Genomic DNA, 19,970 nt, shown 5'->3' on the forward strand with positions numbered 1-19,970 from the left:
ATTTCCTTGATATACTACCCATGTTTATCAAAAAGGATTTTACATATACAATCCCATCACCAATTATTACTCCCAAATCCGATCTTGGGTACACAATAGGCCCATTTGCCGCTATCACATGGGCCAACTACAAAACCCGTCGGACGTTTTTCAGTAAAATAATAATATCATGCATATAAATTGGCACAAACCTGCAGCTTCTTCAATGGGGTTTTCTCCAATTATTGAGTGAAAATCTTATAGTTTACAGTTGAGCTACATTCTCTGTATATTTTCACCCCTTTTCTTGTATTGGTCAGGTACGGGAACAAATATTTGTCATACTCGAGAGGTCTGATCCACAAAAATAAAATCTTGGCTGTTCGGGGGACGAAACCCTTTGCTTCCGAGTCTGATTTATGCGCAGCCCTTTTGTCTTTGAATAAAATGGAAGCAACCACTTGTGATGGTATGGAGTGATTGCTTTGGGATTTCAATTTTCTGAAGGGAAAGTTTACGTCCTCTGAACCAACCTTAATCCCTTCTTGTTGTGCCGCCTTCCCCCTTCCTCCCAATTATGCAGCTAATAGGCACTCATTGTGTTGGGAAGTGAAGGGGAAACCTACTTTGGGCACTATTAATTTAGGTAAGGAGAAAGTGCTCGATTTTTAATGCTCAGTAGCAGTTGTTTTCGTTGGTGAAACTCAGGGCCGACCAAGTGAGATGGGTGGCGCGACTAAAAAAATGATGTATGATTGTGTTGAGAAAATATAATTTAATTTTCGTTGTCCCTCACCCTCTCTACTGAACTGCATGAAATCCGATGTCTCTTGTTTACTGAGGAGGCTATCAAATCTATTTTGGTGCAAAAGCTACCGACTTTTGAAAATTACTCATCAGATTTAAGTTTATTAACCGAGTGCTTACCTACCAGTTGCAGGGTTCGGGCGTCGGCGGGAGGAATATTTTTTGAGTTTGTATCTAGGAAACATAGCTTTTGTAATGGTTTGTCATAGTCTTGTCGGTTTCTTACTGTTCAGTGTCTTGTTTTAGGAGTCTGAAGTTGTTTATTTACTTGAATGGGGTCAACTGAAAACGATGTTGGCGAGGAAAAAAGAAAAGAACCACTTGATGGCCAGGTTTCTCCAGCGCAGCCTTTTACTGAAATCAGAAGCCCTCTGGGCAACGGCCCTGTCAGAAAAAGTATCGAAGGGAAAAATGCCTTATCTTTTGCAGACATTCTCCGCTCTAGGAATAAGTTTGTGGATGCACTTGCTGTTTATGAGAGTGTGTTGGAAAAGGACATTGAAAATGTTGAAGCTCACATTGGCAAAGGAATTTGCCTGCAGATGCAGAACTTGGGTAGCCTTGCACATGAAAGTTTTGCCGAAGCAATTCGATTGGAACCCCAAAACGCATTTGCTCTCACACATTGTGGGATTTTGTTTAAAGACGAGGGTAGACTGGTGGAGGCTGCTGAGGTATGAAATCCCAACTGTTGGTGCTACTTGGCTGTTGCAACATGTCACTTCTCCAATTTTGTTTTGGTTGCCCGTATTAAATGTCGATGCTGATCTTGCTTAAATCTTAAACTTGTGTTAAAATTTTCTATCTTTGGTAGACATGTTGGTTAATTGGTGTAAGAGAGAATTTATTCTCAGTGTAGACATGGATTAGTTCTAAAAATGGATTTCGTATTATAATTTTATTCTTTAGAACCTTGTACTTTATTCTCTACTCTCTTTGTGATTAATAATAAATGCACTAAAATGGATTTCGTATCTTTATCTCAATTGAAAATTAATTTTCTCCCAATTTATTCTAGGAACATCCTTCTCGATTGTGTGTAACCGCATAATTATGTTCTTTTTGAGTTGTAATTGGGAAGCTCCTGATAACTACTAGATGTTTGGAGCAACACTTTGAAAAGCATGTAGTCATTGTCTTTGCAATTGGAGCTTGGCTCAAGCTGTGAATAAGTAGGCTTGTTTCATATTTATAAGCTGTCTGCAATACAGATGCATCAGAAAGCTCTAAAGGCTGACCCTTCCTTCAAGCTAGCCACAGAATGCTTGGCAATCGTACTAACAGATCTTGGAACAAGCTTGAAGCTGGCTGGTAACACTCAGGCGGGAATACAAAAGTATTATGAAGCTATCAAAATTGATCCACACTATGCTGTAATTCCGTGTTTCATGTTTTCCATTTTGTGATTTCTAATGAATTTCAATCTTTCTGCACGCGCATTTGAATTTTAACTCTGCCCCCTTTTCATGTGTAGCCAGCTTATTATAATCTGGGTGTAGTCTATTCAGAAATGATGCAATATGACACAGCCCTCAGTTGTTATGAAAAAGCTGCAATTGAGAGACCCATGTATGCTGAAGCATATTGCAATATGGGTGTTATCTACAAAAATCGAGGGGATCTGGAGTCAGCTATTGCTTGTTATGAGAGGTTCGCAGATTGTTATTATCATCTTTTTTATTAATTTGCTGAATTTTACTTTCCTCCAAATGATGCACTGAATTCTATTTCTTAATTTGTATACAGGTGCCTGGCTGTCTCCCCAAACTTTGAGATTGCAAAAAACAACATGGCTATTGCATTAACTGATTTAGGCACAAAGGTGATTTCTAGATATTTTTTACTCATTTATGTCTTTAATCAAGTCCAACAAATATTTTACAAATTTAAATAATTAGTCAGTCTTTTTCATCATCCTTTCATCCTAAATGATTGTTTTTTTCTTTTTCCATCTCTTGGGCACTTAACTGAAGCACGATGATCTTATATTTCCTCAATATTTGATGTCAAAATGCTGGCCAACTGAAACTTTTTTGACTCCATTTGGCATTATGTGTAATGATTTGCTGTTTATGTTAAAATATTTTCTCATTTAGGGCCTCGGGAGTCGGGTCGCACAAGGCTGTTTTTCAGTTCCTGTTATGTATCTCTAAATCAAATGGAGTCTTTGAATTAAGCTGTTATGGCCGCATATTAAATGATACTATCTGGTTGAGCACTTTATAGCTAGCATATCAGTTAAACATACTATACTATTTATGAATTCAGCAAAGATCCTTGAGAACACTTGTTCTGATTATTTGGAGGTTGCTACTTTGCAGGTTAAATTGGAGGGTGACATCAGTCATGGTGTGGCATTATATAAGAAAGCTCTCTATTACAACTGGCATTATGCTGATGCCATGTACAATCTTGGAGTTGCATATGGAGAAATGCTGAAGTTTGACATGGTAATTGAAAATAAAATACATGGACAAGTTTACCCTCTTAATGCCGACAGACTATTGTTCTTGTAACACTGGCAGCTAATTTTAGATGATAATCTTGAATAAGACACATTTCAAGGATTTTTTTTATATTTGTTGTTTGAGCATTATTGTTTTAGCTTTTTGATTTATAATGAGTGGTGTATCTTCTGATTATCGTTTATGTGTATAAGTAAAACATCCTTGTTATGCAGGCCATTGTATTTTACGAACTTGCTTTCCACTTCAATCCCCATTGTGCAGAGGCATGTAACAATTTAGGTGTGATATACAAAGATCGAGATAACCTTGATAAAGCAGTAGAGTGTTATGAGGCAAGTTTGGCTCCTGCATTTCTTTCTTCATGAAATATCTCACATGCTTACCTTTTATTGGTATAATAAACATGTATTTACAGATGGCATTGTCAATCAAACCAAACTTTTCCCAGTCATTAAACAATCTTGGAGTAGTGTATACTGTCCAGGTTCTGTATCTGTAGTTCTCTTCATATTTTTTTTTCTTTTTTTTAATGGAGAACATGCCTGGTTGGTAAAACTGTACCTCTGTCACTATATTCAGGGCAAAATGGATGCTGCTGCGAGCATGATTGAGAAAGCTATTGTTGCAAATCCTACCTATGCAGAAGCATATAATAATTTAGGTCCCTTTCCATCTTCACTTCTTCTACTTGAATGAAGTACATAATTTTTTGTTTGGTTAACTGTGCCATCATATTAAGTCTGTTGCTTATTTTGGGAGCTTGATGATATCACCAAAAAATTGATACTTCTAGAATTATACCGCCCATGAAAGGGAAATAAGAATTTGGATTTGTATGGGCATGGTGTACTGTCATTGTTTGTTATGTATTTGCGTCAGTGGATATTGGGAAAGCAGAACCTACTCATACAATAGTGCTTAGATATGCCTGGTTGATATTCACCTTGCATTTTTCATATTTAAGAGAGAGAACTATAAACAGAATCGTGCTTTGAATTATCTAGTTGGTCATCAGACTCATTCATGTATGGAATCTATTGCCTTCCTTTTGGGAATTTTGGAATCCCTTTCTTATCAGCCATACTGCTGTGTGGTATTAAATTTGTAATTTTATTCTGCAGGGGTTCTCTACAGAGATGCTGGGAACATATCTCTGGCAATTGAAGCATATGAGCATTGCCTCAAAATAGATCCTGATTCTCGCAATGCTGGACAGGTTATTCTGTTAGGTTGTTAGTAATCAGTAAAATCATGTGGTGATCCTTTGCATGTGATCGTCATGGATCAATTTATGCTCTTTTTTTCTGGCATCAGATGTGGCTCTTTTTGTCTGGTGGTCCGTATACTGTTGTTCTGATTGTTTCTTGTTTTGACTTGTTATTGGGTACTTGGATTGTGTTCTTTCTACACTGACCGTTCAAAATAGTTGTTAATTACTGCTCTTAATAGTAAAAGTTCTGCTTGGGTTACATTTGCGATTGATCTATTATTGCTTTAGCCAATCGAATTCCTAACATCACCTTTACACATATCTTTCAGAATCGGCTGCTTGCCATGAACTACATAAATGAGAGTAGCGATGACACGTTATATGAAGCTCACAGGTAAAACATCTGACCATAATTTTATAATTTATGTTCGCACTGGTGTACAGTATTTGTAGAAATAATGGTGGTCGCAGAAAAAATGGTTAATCTTTCAGTATCTCATCTTTTTGTGGGGTATGTATTAATTCAGTGACAATGTAGTAAGAACTATTTGATCTTTGATTTGATGATAGATGCATAATAATTTAATTATAGCGGCCTTTTCTGAATTTCACCAATTTTCAATCATTTGTACCATGACCTTGCATTGATGTGTACCTCTGTGTTTATTCAAGTGTAGTTGGCACACATGTGTGGATGTATGCATTTTTGCTGTATGGATACCGTTTTTACATGAGAGTGGACATATATCTCTAGTTAACACCATGATAGGTTGGATTATCCTTTTGGTGTTTGGTAGCATGGACAATTTTTATTTTTGGGGTACTCTGATTTGAAATGTGCAATTGCAGGGATTGGGGTATCCGCTTTATGAGATTGTTTCCACAGTATACATCATGGGACAACCCTAAGGATCCAGAAAGGCCAATTGTGATTGGATATGTGTCTCCTGATTATTTTACCCATTCTGTATCATATTTCATTGAAGCACCACTGATTTATCATGACTACGGGAACTACAAGGTGGTTGTTTACTCGGCAGTTGTAAAGGTATAGCTACTTCACCTTACTCCCTAATTCAAAATATCTGAGTTTCTGGTCATTTTTGCCGAATAGAGTAGTGTGTTGGTTTTTTCCGATGGTCAATTAGTTTCTGTTTATGTGCTAACAGTTCAAAAGCAAATCTAGATTCTCAGTTACGTTTCTTACTTTTGAGATATTCCTTTGTTGAGATGCAGGCAGACGCAAAAACTAACAAGTTCAGAGACAGAGTCCTAAAGCATGGAGGGAAGTGGAGAGACATTTATGGTATCGATGAGAAAAAAGTTGCGAGTTTGGTTAGGGAAGATGAAATTGATATCTTGGTGGAACTTACTGGCCATACTGCAAACAACAAGTTGGGGATGATGGCTTGCCGACCTGCGCCTGTGCAGGTATCTCTGAGCAATTGCTGACTCCATTTTTCTGCTTTTATGGTTTTGGGGAACTTTTACTCAAAATTGAGTTTGAGAACTTTAGGTAATATGATTTTTTCATGGATGGGGATAAGTTTTTCATACATGTCGAGAATCATAATCAATGGAAAATTTTCTGTTAGACATGTTTAAGTCAGAATTTGGCGAATGCTGTGGTTCCTTAACTTCTTCAGTCCCTTCTACTAAATGCATCATGCTTCTGACTTTTTAAAGATGTTCATATAGCAATCTTAGCGTGATGAAAGTTAGTGACCAGTATAACATGACCAACTATTAGGTTTTGACATGATTTATCTTTATTCCCTTCTATTTACTCTCACTCTCTGATTCTGAATGACTTGGCTCTTTAGGTAACTTGGATTGGCTACCCGAATACAACTGGTTTGCCTTCCATTGATTATAGAATCACTGATGCTCTTGCTGACCCCCCTGATACAAAACAAAAGTAACTGGCTTTGTCAACTTTTTTTTTTAATTTTTCCGTTTATTGGTTCCGAAGTCGAATCCTTGTTTTAGTTGAATTAAAATTCTGTGTAATTCTTCCATGGATGCCAGACATGTTGAAGAGTTAGTTCGATTACAAGAGTCCTTCCTTTGTTACACTCCTTCACTTGAAGCAGGGCCAGTGTGTCCAACTCCTGCCCAATCAAATGGCTTTGTTACTTTTGGTAGCTTCAACAATCTTGCAAAGGTATTGATAAAACTGGAGCAAGTGTTTCACTATTGGTAAAAGTGGAATACGCATTTTCACATTTATTCGTTAAATCATGTCTTCTCTCTCTTTTCGTTTTTCAAAAATTTTCAAATACACCAGATAACACCTAGAGTGCTTCAAGTCTGGGCAAGGATTTTATGTGCAGTTCCAAATTCCCGGCTTATTGTGAAGTGCAAGCCCTTTTGCTCTGAAAGCGTGAGGCTTCAATTTCTTTCATTGTTGGAAAAGTTAGGTTTGGAATCACAACGGGTTGATCTTCTGCCTTTAATTCTTCTCAACCATGATCATATGCAAGCATACTCTTTAATGGACATCAGGTATCATCTTTTTTTTTTCTCCCATATGATAGCGGGGATAATTAAGTTTGCAGTTTTGCTTCTCACTCCTTGCTACTCTAGCTTCTATTGCTAGATTTTTTCAAATGAATTGCACATTTTTCTTGATGTTAGTGACAAACTCTTTCTATTTCTAGCTTGGATACCTTTCCTTATGCGGGGACAACTACCACATGCGAGTCTCTATACATGGGAGTTCCATGTATTGCAATGGCAGGTGATGTTCATGCTCATAATGTTGGTGTAAGTCTCCTCAACACGGTTGGTACGTATTTTTCCACTCGAACATGATTATGCAAGCCCTAGCAGGCTAGCACCCTTTGAAAATGTTGTAAATTGGTTGGATAAATCAGGTTGTGTGTTGATTAATACTTTCAGGATTGAGCAATTTAGTCGCCAAGAATGAAGAGGAATACGTAAAACTGGCTCTACAGTTATCCTCTGATATACAGTCCCTCTCAAGCTTGAGAATGAGTCTCCGAAATCTCATGCTCAAATCTCCCGTATGTGATGGATCAAAATTTACAAAAGGCCTAGAGTCAGCCTACCGGTGCATGTGGCAGAGATACTGCAAGGGCGACGTGCCATCTTTGAGGCGTATGGAAATGATGCAACAGAAACAGCACATTCATGCACAAGAAGATGTTTGGGGAGATCCAGATGTCAGATTCACCGACCCAGTGAAGATAAATGATTCTGGAAATGATCCCCTTACACAACCCATCAAGGCCAACGGATTTAACATGGAGCCATCTTCCTCCTTCAGCACTTCAAATCGAGAAGAAAATGTGTTGTCTAGAAAAACAACCTGTAACCCAGGCAAGTTGAGCTGACCTTCAAATGTTCGATAATTCTTTGAATTGAAGATGACCTGTGAATTATGAACGCACCATATCTCGGATGGTGATGTGGTAGAATTTGGGCTGAAATTGCTTGGGGGGACTGATAGGAATTACTCAAGTAGATATTTGTATTTGGTCAAGGTATAAAATTTAGTGCAGGAACATAAAGTTTTAGAGCTAAGGGCTTCTACTGCGGATATATTATTGCAATTCTGCCGGTTTCTGTAATGTATAAAGCTGTGCTTTTATTTTTTAAAAAATATTTAAGTCACAACATTGGGTTGTGATGTCTGGTTTCTGCATTTTGAACGTCTTTTGTGCTCACCAATTTCTGTTTTATTTTCTCATTCGTCTGTTTTATATTTACCAATTATGCAAAATGTCTTCTTCTTCTTTTTTTTTTTTTTAAAGTAATGTGGAAATTAAATTAAGTCTCAGCCTTACGAATGACAATTGTGTTCACAAAAACCAAGTATAAATGCACTGCTCCACTTTAGTAGTGGATCAGAAAATAGATTCAACAAATTACACTTTATTAGTTGATTGATCGTGTAAAAATACTCATAAATAATATTAGTACTTATGATATACTTTAATTTCTCTAGGATGATTCTAGTTGACCCATCATTTTATGATTATCCCGTTGACCAATCACGAGCGGGCCAGACTCCAGAGGTGGAAGTGTCGTGTTTAGGTGTGGCGCAGGAGCAAGTGCCTCCATTTGAATATCATCTTTTTCAATATTTTTTCTTTTTTAAAAAAAATAAAAGAAATTAATCCAAGAAACATGACTTATTTAGTATATTTTAATGCACCAGAATTGATCGAAACTCCATGCCTAACCACCCCAACAACGTTAATGCTCGAAAGGAACTCTTATATACAACCAAAAAAAAGAAGTGATCGATTCATAAAACATTGAATCAACTATGCAACAACTATTCTTACTCCATCATCTCATATTTAATTTCGAACTGGAATTCATCAAATCTTGCTTGATCGCTATTTAACTCATGAGCCTCTTCCCTTTTGATCATCATTTCTCATAATATCACAAGCCCGATTGATCAGTTTCAAGTTTTATCAAAGATTGAGAGATCCGTATACATGGAGAACATGGAGATTGGAGTAACAAAGAGGGTGAGCAAAGGGAAAGCACCCTTTGTGGGGAATTCAAGGGGAGTATCATATAAAAGGGCTATAGGAATATTCGATGTTGTCCTCCGTATAAGCGCGGCCACTGCGGCTTTAGCGGCCACCATCACCATGGGAACTACAGAGCAGACCCTTCCATTCTTCACCCAGTTCTTCCAGTTTCAAGCCAGTTATGATGATCTTCCCGCTTTCACGTACGTAATTTTTTACTATTTTGTTTCTACTAGTGATTATGATTTTCAAGTTCAAGTACGTGAAGAAGATTCTTGATTTTTGCAGCTTCTTTGTAATAGCTATGTCCATAGTCACCGGATATCTGGTTTTGTCCGTCCCTTTCGCTGTAGTATGCGTCGCACGACCTCTCGTTACCGCACCAAGGGTCCTGTTAATTGTTTGCGATACAGTGAGTTTTAATCTCTAATTAAAATGCAAATATTTTTTGATTAACATTGATTATTTCGGTTGTAATAGTGTCAAATTCTTTGCAGCTGACAGTTACATTGGCTACTTCCGCCGCCTCCGCCTCCACAGCGATAGTGTACCTGGCTCACACTGGGAACTCGGGAGCCAACTGGCTGGCGGTATGCTCGCAATTCAGCGATTTCTGCCAGAGGGCCAGCGGAGCAGTGGTAGCGGCTTTCGTTGCGGTAGTTCTGATACTTTTCTTGGTGGTGCTGTCTGCTCTGGCTCTCAGGAAAAATTAAGCAAGTCACTGATCATGACTGATTTTTTTTATCGTCATCATCATGAATTGATGCACCGATTAAGGTGGTGTTTGGTTTACGTTTCAAATATTATTTTGGTTGCATAATTGGTTGGTAAGTGGGTTTCTTTTTATTATTTCCTCGTTCACGGGAAAATATATAATGAAGCAAATGTAAAATTCATTTGTATATTTCAAAATGTTATATTTATTTGGATTTCAATCTGAAATTAATTTCAATTTGGTACATATTTGGCAAATCTCATATATAAGTTAAAACCATGAAATAATTGAGTATGAACTTTATAGACACTTGGCGACTGTGTGAATCAACAAAATTTGTGTACGAACTTCTATGATTTTCAATGATTCGATGTCGACTTAACGTTAATAACTTGACAAAATATGAATGTTAAGATAGTAACGAGTAACTTGAAATCAAGCCATTCGATCTTCAAATACATTAAATATCGAAATTGTTTTGCTTAAAGTTGACTTCCTACTATGTTCCCAGCTCCTATTCATTAGAGGAGTGACATAGTTAGCAACTTCAAAACATATCAAATTATGTTGAATAATTATGCTATTTTTCGGCATTGATACTACACAGTTCATGTAAAATCGTCAAATTTAGATTTTATTAATTTATTTGAAGAACATCAAATTTTAGATTTTTTTTTTGGAGTAGTCAAATTTTAGATTTTAAGGGGGTGATCATAGATAGTTTTTTATTAGTTAAAAAAGCAACAGTAACAGGACAAGAACCTTTGAAAATATTACAAAGACGAGATCGGGTTTGTAGTGCAGTGATCTCATCTCCTGTCGGAATAATCGGTTTCTTCGAGTTCGATCTCTCCTCTCCGCGTGAGTTGTAATAAAAAAAAAATTATAAAGACAAGGTGTTATAAATGAATAAAAAACCTACGAGGGTAAGACAAGGGGTTACACATGAGTAAAAAAACCTACGAGGGTGCATATGCAAATTCCCGACATTAAACCCTAGCGTTGCCCATTTACCCGTGATATATATGGTTGGATCCACACTTACCTCATACCCTTGAACAAACCCTAAGCCTTTCTCAAGTCTCAAACCTCCGCGGCGGTAACTCTCAACAGCAGTACATCGTCGAAAATGGGTCGTGTTCGTACGAAGACAGTGAAGAAGTCATCACGGCAAGTGATCGAGAGGTACTATTCGAAGATGACCCTCGATTTCCACACCAACAAGAAGATTCTGGAGGAGGTAGCCATCATCCCCTCGAAGCGCCTACGCAATAAGATAGCTGGTTTCTCCACCCATTTGATGAAGCGTATCCAGAAGGGATCCGTCCGTGGTATCTCCCTGAAGCTTCAGGAGGAGGAGCGCGAGCGTCGAATGGATTTCGTGCCCGAAGAATCAGCAATTAAGCTTGACCGCATTGAGGTTGATCAGGAAACTGTTGATTTGTTGGAATCCATGGGGATGAAGGAGCTCCCAGGTGTTGTGCTCAGGGAGGATCAGGGGCCCATCAATGTTGCGCCACCTGTGAACTACGGCCGTGGTGGTGGAAGGAGATACTGAGGAAAAAAAGGTCTTTTCTTGGAGGTTTCTTTGTTATGTTAGTTGTTATTCGGTGATGGGTTACAGTTAATTTTGCGAAATGGTGTAAGACATTTACTTTCAGACTATGCATTCTGGGAATTTGAGACTAGTGTTTTGGTGTGTGTTTAATATTTTACATTTTATATTTTCTATAATTAAGTTTCTGATATTGCTTGGATGTGTGTGTTTTTATTCAAAATATATCCTGTAGCTTTGAACTTTCATATGTTTTGTTCAATCGTGACATTGTTTACTTGTTATTGTGCAACATTGCCAAATTTTTTGTTTGGAAGCCGGAATCTTGCTTTTGTTTTACGTGTACCTATGCTAATTATCCTGCTGGAACCTATTGAGTTCGGAGTTGTTGATTATAACCTATTGAGTACCATTGAGTTTGGAGTTGATGATTCTTGTTCTCGTGTTTTGTGTTGTGAGTGTCAGCACTGTTTTGATCCACTATCGATTCTTGTTTAAGAGAGAACTTCGAATTGATTAGTCTTTTGAAAGGAAAATCATTACTTGAATATTGTCTAGTAAGGGACTTTAATTACAACTGCAAGATAGGGGACTCGGATCCTTTGTGTGCCTGTAATGGTTCATGGTTACGGTGTATGTGTTTGTAATGTGCTGTTTTTGCTCAAAATAATAGGTTTCTTCTCGCTACTGTGTTCGAATTTGTAATTCTGTTGTCTATTCCACATCTTGGTTCTTTCTTGCTTATTTGTTATTTTGTTCGGGATTATGCATAAAAATTGTTAATTTATCACACAACTCATGTAATATGTATAGTCGCTATGATTCGTCATTGACTGTTGAAATTCTTTGAAATCTTGTTTCAGGATCCACTGTCTGTATTTCAATCACTCGTACAAGATTTCCAACACTTTCTTTAACCCAAAAAACTTCGTAATTTTACTTAGAACTTCCTCGACCAAACTCACAATGCGTTATGTTTAATCCACTGAAACCGGCGGGCAACTTCATATGTAGACGCTTTATCGTTGTAACAACTGTTTCAGTAATCAAGAAATATAGGCACTGTTTCGTTAAATTATACTCTGTTCATTTATATGTTTTGCATAAACAAGTGTCTTTGACAAAAGTAAGTTATTTTAAGGGTCTTAATTAACGAGGACACAAATTTATTAGGTCTTGAAAAATTTCCAAGAGTGACACTACGTTTCAAACAATACAAAATTCGTATGCATAAAAACGTGCATGGCTCCCACAAAAAATAAGGGCGGAAGGCAGTTACATAAGAACAGCCGAAGATGTTGACTACTCGCTCGAATTAGCAATTACAACCATGTTGAGCGTATGGCGATCTTCTTTAAACCTTTGCAGGACTGTTGAGCATATGGCGATCTTCTGGAAAAAGAAAAGATTTCATATCCCCAAAAAAATCACCGCGTCTTTCCCATGGCTGAGAAGCATGGCCTCCGTAGATGTAACCCTCTTTGTCTTTAATGATCAACAGAGTTGGTCCACCATCTCTGCAGTTAAATTTGAACAATTACCCATTCAGCCTTATTAAAAGAAAGTAGCAGCAACCGAGAAACTGGGGAAAAAAATAACAGCATTCACATACAAAAAACAGATATATGCCTAAATATTCCGATCAGCAATGGCTAGCATAGACAAATCAGCATGCTTAAGTACTTGGAGGCAATAATGAAATAGGGAATGACTGAAAGAAAAATTACACCATGAATCTGATCTTACAGAAACAAGTACATGAAAGAAATAATGTCCGCACGTGTACTGGCAGAAAATAGTCATCTCAAGGATATTTTGGCCCACGGATCATCCGATCTCACAAAATTTACTCCTATGAACAAAAATACATAGTATGACAAACTCTAACATCACAAGCTCGTATTCACACAAATCAAGCACATAGGATCAATGTGATCCCGATGCAGTAGTTGTGGAATTTGAGAACCTGCCAAGAAGAAGTAATAAGCGAGAAACTCCACAACCAGTAATCAGTCGAGGTTACATGATTGTCATATTTGATAAAAAAAAAATAGATGATTAATAGTAATAAAAAAAAAAAAAAGGGGAAACACAATCAGATACCTGAATCGAATGGCATCACCAAACTGCAAAGAAATTTCCTGACTGATGGCAGAAAGGCACACCATTTTCTGAAATCTTCAACCACTTTCACTTTCCACATACGATAGCACTAAAGATCAATCTCAAAAGTCAATGTAAACCACCAGAACCGAAATCTTCACCGAGTTTTAACTTAATCATGCTTTCTCTAAGTATTCTGTATCGAATCACAACCATATCCACTCATGTAAGCTTTGAAAAAATTGCTTAAAACCAAAGTGGCAAAAATGCAGCAGAACTAAATCTTTCTTCCTTCCTTGAAACAGTAGCTGATGATCCACTGTTCATTGATATGCAACAATAAACAGGAATGTTAGCAGATAAATGAAAATGCTTTAAAATACTCTATCCCCGAGAAGCCCGTCAATGCCAATATAGGCCTGTGAATGCAAGTGTGTTCCTATATATCACGTGCTAAAAGATCAGCTTACTGTAAGCATAAGAAGAACAAAATGCGCCTTTAGAGCTGGAGGAGAAACGTAGTTTCAATTGCTTTGTGACTGGGTACGAGTGAGTCAAAGAACGATCTCAAGTCTTCCAATTCCCTGTGAGTAAACGCTCTATAATCAACTTAAGGGGACTAACATATCAATCAAATACAGATAAACACACAAAAGAGGGAGCTATGCAACGAAGAAATTTTGGAATTCGAGAAGAAGGAAACGTGGAAGCGTAAGCAAAGCGGTGATCAGTGGCGGAAGACGATGATCCAGAATTGCCTATTTCTCCGAACTCCTGGTTACTTCCCATTTGCCATTTTCTGGCTTATTTAATCAGAGGACTCGAAAAAAGAAGGAACCGGTGCGTACTCATAACTTTGATTGGACTTTGAATTTAGTGAAGCATTGCCCGATTCATGTATGGATCCAGTTATTCGAACATCTAATTTGGATCAGACGGGCTTGTAAAACATATTGGCCCATGGACTACGTTGTTCACAGTCACAAGTTGCAAAGTTTAAAAGTTGCAAGCTATTATTGGTCCGATAATGGCAAATATGAGCCAAAAAGTTTTATTTACTCTTTAAATTAAAGTACTTTTATTTGACCAAAAAAACGTATTACGATCCACGGCATAATATTGTATCAATAAACGGAGACATGTTAAAAGAGTGATGCTATATGTACATCTATATTTGTACAACACAAAAAATTCAATGCAAATATTCAATTTGTGAAAATTTCATTATAAATTGAATACAAAATCTCGCGATATAACAGTAAAATCTCGCGATATAATGTTNTTCAGGATTGAGCAATTTAGTCGCCAAGAATGAAGAGGAATACGTAAAACTGGCTCTACAGTTATCCTCTGATATACAGTCCCTCTCAAGCTTGAGAATGAGTCTCCGAAATCTCATGCTCAAATCTCCCGTATGTGATGGATCAAAATTTACAAAAGGCCTAGAGTCAGCCTACCGGTGCATGTGGCAGAGATACTGCAAGGGCGACGTGCCATCTTTGAGGCGTATGGAAATGATGCAACAGAAACAGCACATTCATGCACAAGAAGATGTTTGGGGAGATCCAGATGTCAGATTCACCGACCCAGTGAAGATAAATGATTCTGGAAATGATCCCCTTACACAACCCATCAAGGCCAACGGATTTAACATGGAGCCATCTTCCTCCTTCAGCACTTCAAATCGAGAAGAAAATGTGTTGTCTAGAAAAACAACCTGTAACCCAGGCAAGTTGAGCTGACCTTCAAATGTTCGATAATTCTTTGAATTGAAGATGACCTGTGAATTATGAACGCACCATATCTCGGATGGTGATGTGGTAGAATTTGGGCTGAAATTGCTTGGGGGGACTGATAGGAATTACTCAAGTAGATATTTGTATTTGGTCAAGGTATAAAATTTAGTGCAGGAACATAAAGTTTTAGAGCTAAGGGCTTCTACTGCGGATATATTATTGCAATTCTGCCGGTTTCTGTAATGTATAAAGCTGTGCTTTTATTTTTTAAAAAATATTTAAGTCACAACATTGGGTTGTGATGTCTGGTTTCTGCATTTTGAACGTCTTTTGTGCTCACCAATTTCTGTTTTATTTTCTCATTCGTCTGTTTTATATTTACCAATTATGCAAAATGTCTTCTTCTTCTTTTTTTTTTTTTTAAAGTAATGTGGAAATTAAATTAAGTCTCAGCCTTACGAATGACAATTGTGTTCACAAAAACCAAGTATAAATGCACTGCTCCACTTTAGTAGTGGATCAGAAAATAGATTCAACAAATTACACTTTATTAGTTGATTGATCGTGTAAAAATACTCATAAATAATATTAGTACTTATGATATACTTTAATTTCTCTAGGATGATTCTAGTTGACCCATCATTTTATGATTATCCCGTTGACCAATCACGAGCGGGCCAGACTCCAGAGGTGGAAGTGTCGTGTTTAGGTGTGGCGCAGGAGCAAGTGCCTCCATTTGAATATCATCTTTTTCAATATTTTTTCTTTTTTAAAAAAAATAAAAGAAATTAATCCAAGAAACATGACTTATTTAGTATATTTTAATGCACCAGAATTGATCGAAACTCCATGCCTAACCACCCCAACAACGTTAATGCTCGAAAGGAACTCTTATATACAACCAAAAAAAAGAAGTGATCGATTCATAAAACATTGAATCAACTATGCAACAACTATTCTTACTCCATCATCTCATATTTAATTTCGAACTGGAATTCATCAAATCTTGCTTGATCGCTATTTAACTCATGAGCCTCTTCCCTTTTGATCATCATTTCTCATAATATCACAAGCCCGATTGATCAGTTTCAAGTTTTATCAAAGATTGAGAGATCCGTATACATGGAGAACATGGAGATTGGAGTAACAAAGAGGGTGAGCAAAGGGAAAGCACCCTTTGTGGGGAATTCAAGGGGAGTATCATATAAAAGGGCTATAGGAATATTCGATGTTGTCCTCCGTATAAGCGCGGCCACTGCGGCTTTAGCGGCCACCATCACCATGGGAACTACAGAGCAGACCCTTCCATTCTTCACCCAGTTCTTCCAGTTTCAAGCCAGTTATGATGATCTTCCCGCTTTCACGTACGTAATTTTTTACTATTTTGTTTCTACTAGTGATTATGATTTTCAAGTTCAAGTACGTGAAGAAGATTCTTGATTTTTGCAGCTTCTTTGTAATAGCTATGTCCATAGTCACCGGATATCTGGTTTTGTCCGTCCCTTTCGCTGTAGTATGCGTCGCACGACCTCTCGTTACCGCACCAAGGGTCCTGTTAATTGTTTGCGATACAGTGAGTTTTAATCTCTAATTAAAATGCAAATATTTTTTGATTAACATTGATTATTTCGGTTGTAATAGTGTCAAATTCTTTGCAGCTGACAGTTACATTGGCTACTTCCGCCGCCTCCGCCTCCACAGCGATAGTGTACCTGGCTCACACTGGGAACTCGGGAGCCAACTGGCTGGCGGTATGCTCGCAATTCAGCGATTTCTGCCAGAGGGCCAGCGGAGCAGTGGTAGCGGCTTTCGTTGCGGTAGTTCTGATACTTTTCTTGGTGGTGCTGTCTGCTCTGGCTCTCAGGAAAAATTAAGCAAGTCACTGATCATGACTGATTTTTTTTATCGTCATCATCATGAATTGATGCACCGATTAAGGTGGTGTTTGGTTTACGTTTCAAATATTATTTTGGTTGCATAATTGGTTGGTAAGTGGGTTTCTTTTTATTATTTCCTCGTTCACGGGAAAATATATAATGAAGCAAATGTAAAATTCATTTGTATATTTCAAAATGTTATATTTATTTGGATTTCAATCTGAAATTAATTTCAATTTGGTACATATTTGGCAAATCTCATATATAAGTTAAAACCATGAAATAATTGAGTATGAACTTTATAGACACTTGGCGACTGTGTGAATCAACAAAATTTGTGTACGAACTTCTATGATTTTCAATGATTCGATGTCGACTTAACGTTAATAACTTGACAAAATATGAATGTTAAGATAGTAACGAGTAACTTGAAATCAAGCCATTCGATCTTCAAATACATTAAATATCGAAATTGTTTTGCTTAAAGTTGACTTCCTACTATGTTCCCAGCTCCTATTCATTAGAGGAGTGACATAGTTAGCAACTTCAAAACATATCAAATTATGTTGAATAATTATGCTATTTTTCGGCATTGATACTACACAGTTCATGTAAAATCGTCAAATTTAGATTTTATTAATTTATTTGAAGAACATCAAATTTTAGATTTTTTTTTTGGAGTAGTCAAATTTTAGATTTTAAGGGGGTGATCATAGATAGTTTTTTATTAGTTAAAAAAGCAACAGTAACAGGACAAGAACCTTTGAAAATATTACAAAGACGAGATCGGGTTTGTAGTGCAGTGATCTCATCTCCTGTCGGAATAATCGGTTTCTTCGAGTTCGATCTCTCCTCTCCGCGTGAGTTGTAATAAAAAAAAAATTATAAAGACAAGGTGTTATAAATGAATAAAAAACCTACGAGGGTAAGACAAGGGGTTACACATGAGTAAAAAAACCTACGAGGGTGCATATGCAAATTCCCGACATTAAACCCTAGCGTTGCCCATTTACCCGTGATATATATGGTTGGATCCACACTTACCTCATACCCTTGAACAAACCCTAAGCCTTTCTCAAGTCTCAAACCTCCGCGGCGGTAACTCTCAACAGCAGTACATCGTCGAAAATGGGTCGTGTTCGTACGAAGACAGTGAAGAAGTCATCACGGCAAGTGATCGAGAGGTACTATTCGAAGATGACCCTCGATTTCCACACCAACAAGAAGATTCTGGAGGAGGTAGCCATCATCCCCTCGAAGCGCCTACGCAATAAGATAGCTGGTTTCTCCACCCATTTGATGAAGCGTATCCAGAAGGGATCCGTCCGTGGTATCTCCCTGAAGCTTCAGGAGGAGGAGCGCGAGCGTCGAATGGATTTCGTGCCCGAAGAATCAGCAATTAAGCTTGACCGCATTGAGGTTGATCAGGAAACTGTTGATTTGTTGGAATCCATGGGGATGAAGGAGCTCCCAGGTGTTGTGCTCAGGGAGGATCAGGGGCCCATCAATGTTGCGCCACCTGTGAACTACGGCCGTGGTGGTGGAAGGAGATACTGAGGAAAAAAAGGTCTTTTCTTGGAGGTTTCTTTGTTATGTTAGTTGTTATTCGGTGATGGGTTACAGTTAATTTTGCGAAATGGTGTAAGACATTTACTTTCAGACTATGCATTCTGGGAATTTGAGACTAGTGTTTTGGTGTGTGTTTAATATTTTACATTTTATATTTTCTATAATTAAGTTTCTGATATTGCTTGGATGTGTGTGTTTTTATTCAAAATATATCCTGTAGCTTTGAACTTTCATATGTTTTGTTCAATCGTGACATTGTTTACTTGTTATTGTGCAACATTGCCAAATTTTTTGTTTGGAAGCCGGAATCTTGCTTTTGTTTTACGTGTACCTATGCTAATTATCCTGCTGGAACCTATTGAGTTCGGAGTTGTTGATTATAACCTATTGAGTACCATTGAGTTTGGAGTTGATGATTCTTGTTCTCGTGTTTTGTGTTGTGAGTGTCAGCACTGTTTTGATCCACTATCGATTCTTGTTTAAGAGAGAACTTCGAATTGATTAGTCTTTTGAAAGGAAAATCATTACTTGAATATTGTCTAGTAAGGGACTTTAATTACAACTGCAAGATAGGGGACTCGGATCCTTTGTGTGCCTGTAATGGTTCATGGTTACGGTGTATGTGTTTGTAATGTGCTGTTTTTGCTCAAAATAATAGGTTTCTTCTCGCTACTGTGTTCGAATTTGTAATTCTGTTGTCTATTCCACATCTTGGTTCTTTCTTGCTTATTTGTTATTTTGTTCGGGATTATGCATAAAAATTGTTAATTTATCACACAACTCATGTAATATGTATAGTCGCTATGATTCGTCATTGACTGTTGAAATTCTTTGAAATCTTGTTTCAGGATCCACTGTCTGTATTTCAATCACTCGTACAAGATTTCCAACACTTTCTTTAACCCAAAAAACTTCGTAATTTTACTTAGAACTTCCTCGACCAAACTCACAATGCGTTATGTTTAATCCACTGAAACCGGCGGGCAACTTCATATGTAGACGCTTTATCGTTGTAACAACTGTTTCAGTAATCAAGAAATATAGGCACTGTTTCGTTAAATTATACTCTGTTCATTTATATGTTTTGCATAAACAAGTGTCTTTGACAAAAGTAAGTTATTTTAAGGGTCTTAATTAACGAGGACACAAATTTATTAGGTCTTGAAAAATTTCCAAGAGTGACACTACGTTTCAAACAATACAAAATTCGTATGCATAAAAACGTGCATGGCTCCCACAAAAAATAAGGGCGGAAGGCAGTTACATAAGAACAGCCGAAGATGTTGACTACTCGCTCGAATTAGCAATTACAACCATGTTGAGCGTATGGCGATCTTCTTTAAACCTTTGCAGGACTGTTGAGCATATGGCGATCTTCTGGAAAAAGAAAAGATTTCATATCCCCAAAAAAATCACCGCGTCTTTCCCATGGCTGAGAAG

The 19,970-nt window shown here is 37.4% G+C and overlaps 5 protein-coding genes across 6 annotated transcripts; all 5 read left to right on the top strand.

The window, feature by feature from the left end:
* Positions 1-168: 168 nt before the first annotated feature.
* LOC140958888 (probable UDP-N-acetylglucosamine--peptide N-acetylglucosaminyltransferase SPINDLY) lies at positions 169-8,111 on the top strand. Of its 2 annotated transcripts, none has more exons than XM_073416477.1 (18): positions 169-636; positions 1,043-1,460; positions 1,998-2,159; positions 2,261-2,436; positions 2,533-2,608; positions 3,108-3,236; positions 3,467-3,586; positions 3,670-3,738; positions 3,834-3,915; positions 4,376-4,470; positions 4,794-4,858; positions 5,314-5,512; positions 5,701-5,895; positions 6,288-6,382; positions 6,493-6,628; positions 6,752-6,969; positions 7,125-7,252; positions 7,366-8,111. In XM_073416477.1, exons 2-18 carry the CDS (start codon positions 1,059-1,061, stop codon positions 7,818-7,820), a joined length of 2,802 nt encoding a protein of 933 aa, XP_073272578.1. In that variant the 5' UTR covers positions 169-636; positions 1,043-1,058; the 3' UTR covers positions 7,821-8,111. The 2 variants fall into 2 exon arrangements, with proteins under 2 accessions (XP_073272578.1, XP_073272577.1); XM_073416476.1 differs by having other exon boundaries at positions 170-625; positions 1,033-1,460.
* Positions 8,112-8,673: 562 nt separating this feature from the next.
* LOC140960329 (casparian strip membrane protein 1-like) lies at positions 8,674-9,926 on the top strand. The gene is made up of 3 exons (XM_073418561.1): positions 8,674-9,178; positions 9,264-9,387; positions 9,473-9,926. The coding sequence occupies exons 1-3, from the start codon at positions 8,937-8,939 to the stop codon at positions 9,686-9,688; spliced, it is 582 nt and encodes a 193-aa protein (XP_073274662.1). The 5' UTR covers positions 8,674-8,936; the 3' UTR covers positions 9,689-9,926.
* An 801-nt stretch (positions 9,927-10,727) lies between these two features.
* Positions 10,728-11,447, top strand: LOC140960248 (small ribosomal subunit protein eS17-like). The gene has a single exon (XM_073418443.1). It carries the CDS (start codon positions 10,820-10,822, stop codon positions 11,246-11,248), a length of 429 nt encoding a protein of 142 aa, XP_073274544.1. The 5' UTR covers positions 10,728-10,819; the 3' UTR covers positions 11,249-11,447.
* Positions 11,448-15,943: 4,496 nt separating this feature from the next.
* Positions 15,944-17,196, top strand: LOC140960331 (casparian strip membrane protein 1-like). Its single transcript, XM_073418565.1, has 3 exons — positions 15,944-16,448; positions 16,534-16,657; positions 16,743-17,196. Exons 1-3 carry the CDS (start codon positions 16,207-16,209, stop codon positions 16,956-16,958), a joined length of 582 nt encoding a protein of 193 aa, XP_073274666.1. The 5' UTR covers positions 15,944-16,206; the 3' UTR covers positions 16,959-17,196.
* Positions 17,197-17,997: 801 nt separating this feature from the next.
* LOC140960276 (small ribosomal subunit protein eS17-like) lies at positions 17,998-18,717 on the top strand. The gene has a single exon (XM_073418483.1). It carries the CDS (start codon positions 18,090-18,092, stop codon positions 18,516-18,518), a length of 429 nt encoding a protein of 142 aa, XP_073274584.1. The 5' UTR covers positions 17,998-18,089; the 3' UTR covers positions 18,519-18,717.
* Positions 18,718-19,970: the final 1,253 nt, after the last annotated feature.

This window comes from Primulina huaijiensis, chromosome 15 (assembly GCF_012295235.1).
Source record: "Primulina huaijiensis isolate GDHJ02 chromosome 15, ASM1229523v2, whole genome shotgun sequence".
Lineage (NCBI taxonomy): Eukaryota > Viridiplantae > Streptophyta > Magnoliopsida > Lamiales > Gesneriaceae > Primulina > Primulina huaijiensis.